The 9,532-nt window shown below is 36.6% G+C and overlaps 1 protein-coding gene across 1 annotated transcript; it reads left to right on the forward strand.

The window, feature by feature from the left end:
* Positions 1-395: 395 nt before the first annotated feature.
* On the forward strand, positions 396-8,735 carry LOC114365133 (uncharacterized). Its single transcript, XM_028321623.1, has 4 exons — positions 396-504; positions 1,076-1,232; positions 3,464-3,558; positions 8,689-8,735. The coding sequence occupies exons 1-4, from the start codon at positions 396-398 to the stop codon at positions 8,718-8,720; spliced, it is 393 nt and encodes a 130-aa protein (XP_028177424.1). The 3' UTR covers positions 8,721-8,735.
* Positions 8,736-9,532: the final 797 nt, after the last annotated feature.

Here is a 9,532-nt window from a genome sequence, read left to right on the forward strand (position 1 = left end):
GATTATGCAGCAAGAATCTAATCTATAACAATCCAGTCACAATAATGTATCAGATACATGCTAAATACTAATTTTCTTTCGTTTCAGCTAAATGACGTCCACTTCCAATGCTGGCCAAAGGATGGATGCCATGGATTTCCCAATTCCCGGAAATGAATTGAAAATTTTAGGCACCAAAAATACTTTTTTTTCCATTTTTATGTTCGTAGCTCCTAGAGCTGATGACCGCTGGAGCAAAAAAAGGTTTCGAATGGCGACCAGTACCAACGGGCCGGAAGACGTAGTGTCAGCAGGCCCCTTAATAGGTGGATTGAGGATCTGATGATGATCGCAGGAAGTAAGTACCTACTCGTAAAGAACTTGATATTTACTACTCATATTAGCTCGTAGAGCTGATGGCCGCTGGGGCAGAAGAGATCTCGAGTAGCGACTATGGGCCAGAAGACCTACGACTATCAGCAGGCCCTTCACTAAGGTGGATCGACGATCTGATGAAGGTCGCGGGTAGTACTCGTACTAAAAATAAAAATAGGGTAAAAGGTTGCCAACACCTGTTTTCGGAAAGTGTTTACAATTATTTGGTACACATAGTCGGCTGTAAACATTTATACGCTATGCGTCGTTTCGTGGGTATAGTACATTTTTATTTCCACTTATCATACATTGTATTTTCCATATTCTAAGAAAGTTTAGGTTTTTTACTTTAACCTTAAGATTGGGTTGAAAGATTAAGTGAAAACAGCCCAGTGAAAAATATAAGGTTTCTGTTTTTTTTACATTTGGCTACGGAGCCCTAAAAACCAATATTAATTACGTGATAATTTTTGAATTTGCAACGTACACACTACAGGCATGTGATAGGAATAAGCTGTCTTTAAATATCAATTAAATAATAATGAGACCATAATAATGGTCTTGGTATACCAAAAAGTCCGATAAAATAACAAAACAGTGCATAACGTATTCTTAGTATCAGTGTACTTATTTAGAATCGATATCTTAACTTAACCTAACGATCTATACATATAATATAAACTTTTATTTAAACAAACTTACGTGTTTTTTATGTTTCCAGTATGTATGACATTCCTGATGCTGAGCTCATTCGTAACGTCCAAGAGTCGAACCCGAAGGCCTATGATTAGGTACCCCAAAGACTCCCAGTTTTGGGCCACTGACTTCTTCGTGAGAGGCTGCAAAAACTTTTTGGAGTCTTGTCCAAAAGAGTATAAGTAAGTTATATACTTTATACAAGCAATTGTTGTTTAAAACTGATATTTTGCTGTGTACTATCCCTAAATAAATAAAAAGACGAAGCACACTTGTCAATCTGGAAAGGGATCGTAACCGTATCAACTCGAAGCGATCAGTATTCGTTGTCTGAAACTACACACTTACTGCAACGTATACTTATCCGCACCGTAACGTAAACACCATGCCTCGCGCACGAAAGGCGATACAGTTTTAATCCCTTTCCGAGTTGATAGTCTGCTATGACCTTAAAACTAGGCGCAGACCACCGATTTTTAGTTGGCCGATAGTTGTGCCCGATTATAAATTGTATGAAGAATCAGCCAAATCAAATCGGTGTAATGTGCGCAATTCCATACATGCCATACTGATCAACTGCCCGACTAAACAATCGGCCGACGAAAAATCGATGGTCTGAGCTGAGCCTAGCGTAAAAGTCAAAACTATTTATTACCTACTAAAACCTATGATGTAACTCGCTAATCTCGAGCAGTAGGTAAGCAGTACAAAATATTTTTAGCATCTTTTGGCAAACAATTTTTATGAGGCAAAAATAGCCAAGTAAATATTTGTTCATGGAAAATACCAATTTAGGCTTCAGCCAAACCAACGCGTGTAGTTTTTTGAAGGGACGCGCACTGATAGCTTGAAGAGCTTTTCCAGCTTCACCGGGCAGAGTGGCGAGTACAGAAGGTAGGTACTCTAGCCGTTTGGCGATCGTCGGTCGCAGATCGCCGCGGCCAATGACAGGACGCGTTGTTTTAGGTTAACTCTTTTCTAATGCGAACAGCTAGGGACTAGAATTCGCTGCGTGCTGCTGTCTTTCCAGAAAACTATGATCCGGGCCTTTTCAAGGCGAGATTGAATAGGCACTTATATACCATCCTAGACTGCTTCCCACTTAACTCCAGGTGCGATTGTGGTCAAATACCGGCAGCTTCGTAGCTACGAGCTATCCTATTCCCCGCCCACTGCCAATTGATTTTAGCGATTCTGCGGGCTATGTCAGTCACTCTGGTTATCCTACGGATCTCCTCATTTCTGATTCGATCACCCAGGGAAACTCCGAGCATAGCATGCTCCATCGCCCTTTGTGTGACTTTGAGCCTTCTTATGAGGCCCATAGTAAGCGACCACGTCTAGTAGCCGGAAGACGTAGCATGGGCACGCCTCCCACAAGGTGGACCGACGATGTTGAGAAGGTCGCGGGAGGTGCCTGGATGCGAACGGCGCAGGACCGCTCTTCGTGGAAATCCTTGGGGGAAGCCTTTGTCCAGCAGTAGACGCCTTTTGGCTGAAACGAACGAACGAACGAACCGGCAGGTATTGTTATGAATAAAAAAAAAATGATATTATGAACTCATTGCTACAAATTCATATACGATATCTGATCGCCATCGCCATCGCGCACGTTGGCTGCACGCGTTGGTTTGGCCGAACCTTTAGTCTATTCATAAGGCTTCTATTCTGGTCTGACCTCTATAATAACAAATTATGATCAGAAGTTAGATAATTTGGAAGGAGAAAAATAATGTTACAAGTTTAACTTATCGTGATTTATGGAAAAATATTGGCCTTCTTATTTTTGAATATTATTACGTAACGAACGGTTTCTTTTTAGTTTCAGTCTATGGTTTTTAGGTATTCATTGTTTTCGTAAACTTCCCGAAATCCTTCTTTTTTCAGTCCAGCTTTTATTTTTCATTTCAGCTCAAAAGACTTTTAAAAACATATTTTTGGAATACATTATTCAAATAAGATTCTTATTTTTTAGTCTTTTATTCATTATAGAAACACACTTTTTAGCTTTTATAAATGCAACCACCTGATAAAGGTACGGGACTATTCCCACCTCTCGTTCCCACCACTGCAACTCCTGTGTAGCCAGGATCTACAGCTTGACCGCCACAAAAACCCAACCAATGAAGGTCAAGTTTGTCCCGGGGGAAAGTTAAACTGTCATTGGACCCGCAACGAAATTAATCAGAAGAACATAGGAGGAGTTCGAAATTAAGGTTCGACTTCACCTGATAAAGGTAGCAGGAAGGCGCGCTGAATGCAGGCCGCTACCAACCGTGCGATGTGGAAGTCATTGGGGGAGGACTATGTTCAGCAGTGGACGGACGTCTGAAATGATGATGATGAAATGTAATCAAAAACTGCTTGTTGACGTTGGAAAATAATAGAGTCTCATAAACATTTTGTTTTCCAGATATCAAATAATTTGCGCTAGAAACTACAACGGAGACTTCAAATTCTTCCCAAACTACTGTGAGATGCAGTATGAGAATTGCAATACGTGGCAGAGTAAGTATTAATACATTTTCACTAGCAAAAACCACAGGATAAACTTGACCTTCACTGGTTGGGTTTTTATTGGCGGTCAAGCTTTAGATCCTGGCTACACAGGAGTTCCAGCGGTGGGAACGAGAACTGGGAATAGTCCCGTTGCAAAAACTACTAAAAAAAAGATGCCACAGTGTTAAGCATGGTGTGCTATCGTATATTCAGGGTGTCCCGTAAAGAGTGTGCCAAAGTTAAGAGATGATAGACTAGTGGATTACCAATGTTCATGGATATTTTTTTTTAAGTTTCACCATTTTCGATACGATTTTTTTTTCATATTTAATCCTCAATTTTGAGCCTTTCTCTTCTTGCTGTATGTACAATAGAGTAGATATTCTCTTATTCTTTTTCTTTTTTATCTTGAAAACAATTTGCCCATTGATACATACACAAAGGACTAAAAATTAGGGATAAAAAAAAAACATGAAAAATAGAATATGTCTGAAATGGTGATAATTTTACTAAAGCATTTTTTTTTTGTATTGATGGTTATCCATAACTCTATCATTTCCTTAAATTTGGCACGTTTTTTACGGGACACCCTGTATCATTCCACGAGAGTACAAATCCAAGTCCAATACAGTTCAAGGGCCCCTATAAAATGATAACTCGTGCATAAACTTGTTCCTTGAAGACTTTGCTCAATGACCTTTGGGAACATGAAAGAAATTTGGAAAACTCAATCAACTTAGATAAATTTAATTACTCTTTTAAATTATTTCCTCTCTTTTCAAATTGGAAGATTCAGGATCACTGTAGCTGGAAAAGTATTATGTAATCAGAAGAAAAGGGTTAGAAACAAAATTGAGGATTTTATAAAACGTGATGTTTTAGGTAATTTGAGTTGTTTATTAGTTTTGATGAAAAACATCAGAATAATCCGTAGCACTACATGTACAGTCAGTCCCAAATACAAAAATCTGTGACACAAAATAGCCAACACGTTACAATGGGAATAAGGTTGTGTTGTCAACTTTTTGACCACTTTAGGTGTCATGAACTATTTAACGATGACTGTACATATCCAAGCATTTATCGAAATTAAAGCAGGCAAAGCCGCAGCAGAAGCTAGTTTGTTATCAATTCGAAGTCTCGTACATTAACACTTTTGTAACCTAAGTAAGGACCTAACTAATAAAATAACGAAGGACGTTGAATCTAAGTCGAATCTATCTTCTATATCTATAAAAGCGAAAGGTCACTGACTGACTGACTCATTTACTCATCACGAAATCTCAGAAACTATAAGTGCTAGGGGTCTTGAATTTTGCATAGGGGTTCCTTTTAGAACTTAGGTGCTCACTAAGCCAGGTTTTTGCAAAATTCAACCCCTAAGGGGGTAAAACGAGGTTCACGCGTACGAAGTCGCGGGCGGCCGCTAGTAGTCTTTATTCACTGAGTTCGAAACAAATGTGTTAGCACTCAATGACCAACTAAGCAACCAAGAGAGTTCAAAATCAAATACAGCCAACAGCACATCAACCTTTACATTGTTGTTGCAAAATGACGCTTATTGCAACAAAATAAGATAACATATTGTTTAGCTAAATACTCTGTTGTGTAACTTTGAATACAGTTTCAGTATAACAAAGTTATCTACACTTCTCTCAACCAATTTAGTTTTACAACTTAAAACTGAGTTGCAGACCGTAAAGCACTTATGAGAACAACCGAGTGCATACAGACACACATTATGACTGTATCTAGACCGAACGTTAGTTAGGATTTACGATTTTGCAATGCTAAACTTGTAGTTATGTATGTAAATGTGAAAACCCTTAATTTTTATGTTATTTAACAAAGTTTTTGTCCATATTGGACTTAATCATAGGAAGGAAAGATTTTGTATGTTTGTAACAAATAAACTCAAAAACTACTAAACCGATTTCAGAAATTCTTTCACTATTAAAATGCTACATTATCCTTGACTAAATTCATCATCAACATCATCTCTACCATAGGACGTCCACTGCTGAACAATGGCCTCCCCCAATGCATTTCATGTTGCCCGATTGGTAGCGGCCTGAGTCCAGCGCCTTCCTGCTTTCTTTATCCATCCATGATGGTAAATTTTCATAGATAACCATGCAGTCATGCTCATAATCATCAGATTGATTTTTGCTCCTGACGAGATTTCTATGAAATATTGAATTTTGGATGAAAACATAATAAACTGAGGAAAGATAGAGTTTCTTTCATCACCATCGTACAAATTTTTGCCTTATTCTTTTATCTCGAAATACTACCTAGAAGAATAATTTCTCTCAATGCCAAAATCCAACCCCAACAAAAACAAGAAGTTGTTTGCATAAGATGTTGGAGCACTCGAAAGTTTTCGCTCGGAGAGTTCTTGAGAGCTTTTGATCATCACGAGTGTACGCATTTGATAAATTATTTCGGAGTCACTCCCGTTACATTCGTAGATACTTCATACCGTGGCAAATAACACCTTAGGGCTCGTGCCCAAAGCAATCCAGAGGTGGAATTGTGTAAAGCAATCGTAATTATTTCACAGTTCATAACGTACGATAAAGTGAGTTAAACAAAGCGTTTGACAGAATAATCGTACGTTATGAACTGTCAAATGATAACGATTGCTTTACACATTTCCACCTCAGTTTTGCGGGTTCCAGTAATGCTATCATGTGAACACGTGTGATTGACACTACAAATTCGAACGGATCGGCTTTCTGCGGGATATTGCAAACGGGATAGGCGTGTTAACGTTAATATTAAAACTCGTATACTAACTAAATGCACCCTGCAAAGAAAAAAGTCCAACTCCGTGGGAATAACACCTAAATGACGTAAATTGTATTGCACAAATTACTATTAATATTCTTTAAAAAAATCCGTATTTATTTGCGTATTAAGTAATGTCCGATGTCCTCATAAAGGTAGCAGGGAGGTGCTGGATGAAAGTCTCTACCAACAGGGCAATGTGGAAATCATTGGGGGAGACCTATGTTCAGCAACTTTGAACATCGCAATTGTTATCCTAGTATGATTAATGTTAGTGTTAGTTGAAAAATAATAGAATTTTCATATCAAAACTTGTAATTAATTTCTCGTTAACTGTGCCCTTGTCCATTTGTTGACCATCCTTGTAATTACTGATTGCAATTAATATATTTGGGTATTATTTGGAACATTTAAAAAACGTTCAATATTAAAATCAATCATTGCTTTTATGAACATAAACATTCTTTATGAAAGAACTAACTTATTTATGTGTGTGAACTACCTATAATGTTTACAGCCAAAACTTTTGACAGCTAACGTCTTACACAAAGTTTTATAAAATATTTTCACATTAAGTTTCAGAGCATTAATTTCCCAAATCGCTTACTAAAATGTGTTGAAATTAACTTAGTGGTGTGATTTTGACATACTTGTGGCAGTCGCTTAACACTCAATTAAAAATCCGGGCGTTAAAACCCTTGTTTTAGGCAATTACCCGTCTGAAACGGTGTTAAATTATATTTTCCTTGATGTTGGAGCAAAATTAAACTATATTTTAACGGTATTTTAATTGGCGGGCTCGTGGTCGGCACCGCCTTTTTGAGGTTTTCTGGTCAGTTATTTTAAAGGTTCTAACCTTAACACAATGTTATTGTTACTGGGAAATCCAAACTACGTAGGTAATTTAGGGTTGAAACTCTTTCAAGTTAGCGATTTAGTAATTTACACGAAAAGATGCTTAAAACGGTTTATATGTTTAATAGTTTTTGGCGTTTAAAATTTATTCCAAATCCATTATGTCACTGTAATTTTGACATCTTAAAGTTTTCTACTAAAGTCAATCGATTCCAGTATTGCAGCTTTAAGATACTTCAGTGGGCCTAGACAAAGTGCAAATTATAATCGAAACCAGTCGAAAAGTGGTCGAAAAGCCCCTTTTTTGTATGGAGTTTTGACGGATTCGATTTTCGATTCGATCAAAAAGTGCGTTTTGTCTAGGGGGCTGTTTAGGTCTAGCAATCCGACAAGTAAAGGGATGATGTAGGTATAAGTTGTTTCTCCTGAAACATAGTTGTAAGCACACATTAAAAAAGCACATTGCTAAGCTTGTTTCGAGAAAATACATCAGTTTTATGACTTTTCTAAAACATTAAAATATATCATCTCTAAGCACTGCTAGTTTTTTCGTTACATAAAAATAATTTGAGAAAAAAAAACTTAGCGTAATGTTTTTTGAATTATTGCTCTTATTATTTTTCTTGTTCACCGTGAAAATCGTGTTATAATCGAGTTCTTTGCATGATCAAGTTTCGAAAACTATATCGAATGTGAACAGAATAACTAATATCGATCGATGCCAGTATTGGTACTCCAATATAACAATAAGCCTAACAAACGTGTTAACAAAAGGGTTAAGTAATTTGGCAACTGGAGCTGTAGCCTTTGAAAGTCTTTAACAAATTATTGAATGAATTGATCCATAATTGTACTTGAAATACCTAAATCCGGATAGAAATTATTTTCATGCATCAGAATTATCGTAACTAAGTATACAAATAAAAAAATATCTTTATTTCTTTGGACTTATTAAATGACTATTACTTCATATGGTACATATCTTCGTTTCTGAGATTTCGTGATGCGTGAGTGAGTCAGTCGGTGACCTTTCGCTTTTATAGATATTATAGATTTATTATATTCACAAGATCCCTTCCCACAAATAACTCTACACTACCATTAATGCGGAAACCTTTTAATACTACCGTCATTTTGTATAAACACCCTCACATTCCCTTACCTGTTCGAAATTTAATTTTACCCCCAGGGAAGCCTTCGTTTAGTGATAAATTAAGATAATTCTACCCCAATTGGAGCAGACGGGGTAAACGATATACAGGGTGTTATTTATACAGAGTGTTATTTATACAGGTTGATATTTGTACAGGGTGATTTTGTGATCAGTGTCCAAATTTTTAGGAGCGAATCTTCCGTAGCTTTAATGATACAAAACTTTAGATAGCTTCCTTTTTATTGGGAAATGATTGGAGTATTGGTCTAGCAGCTTATAAGTGAGTCAGTGCCCGAGGTAGGTATGACATAAATTACTATTTACTTTTGTACGTTTTTCAGATTGGCACGTCTTCAAGCGAGAGAGGTGTTAACACGTTCAATGCCGGCGTATTTTTAAGATTTTTTTAATAAAAAATATAAAAATAAAGTTTAAATAAAAACTCAAATAAATAAACGTAAAGAAGACTTATTTAACCTTACATCATACTAATGAAACTCAACGTAAATTAATTTACGTTGAGTACAACGTAAAGTTATTATCGTAAATACCCACACAAAGTTTAAATGGGACCCAAGATTGTGTCTTTACTAAAGTTAGATAAGAAACGTATTTAAAGACATTGAAAAGGGCGTGTACAAAATTTCTTTCACCCCAAGACCTTAACCGTTACATTCCGCAAAGTAATTCTATTTAAACAACATCTGTAGAGATACGGTCACGGTTTGGTAGTCGCTACGCTACTGACCAATGCTTTGGAGAACTTTTCTTTTGAGGGTAGTTTCTTAACCCTATCACTGCCACGTGATTTATTTAAAATAATAACAACATCAGGTTTTAGGCTCTGAGGTAACAATTATAATATTCCTAAGTTGTATTATTAATATCTTGCAACCGTAAAATACTAGTGACAATAAAAAAACAAATATAGCAATATTTGCATTAATTTTCTTTATTTAAATTAAACATCATGGTCTGCTTGTTTAAATTTTGCACATTTGTGACGTCGCTGCAAAGCAATCGCAAGAGAGTTTCAGTAGAATAATGCCTACCAACGTTATTTCTGTAATTATTTTGGAAATACAATGTTTTAGAAATCGAATATAACATACCCCTTACACTCCCTTTACAACAGTTTCAGTTTCAGCATCCCTTTGTCCGTTTTTTCGCGATAACTTTCCTACT

The sequence above is a fragment of the Ostrinia furnacalis genome, unplaced genomic scaffold (genome assembly GCF_004193835.3).
Source record: "Ostrinia furnacalis isolate ACB-3 unplaced genomic scaffold, ASM419383v2 OfSCF7556, whole genome shotgun sequence".
Classification (NCBI taxonomy): Eukaryota; Metazoa; Arthropoda; class Insecta; order Lepidoptera; family Crambidae; genus Ostrinia; species Ostrinia furnacalis.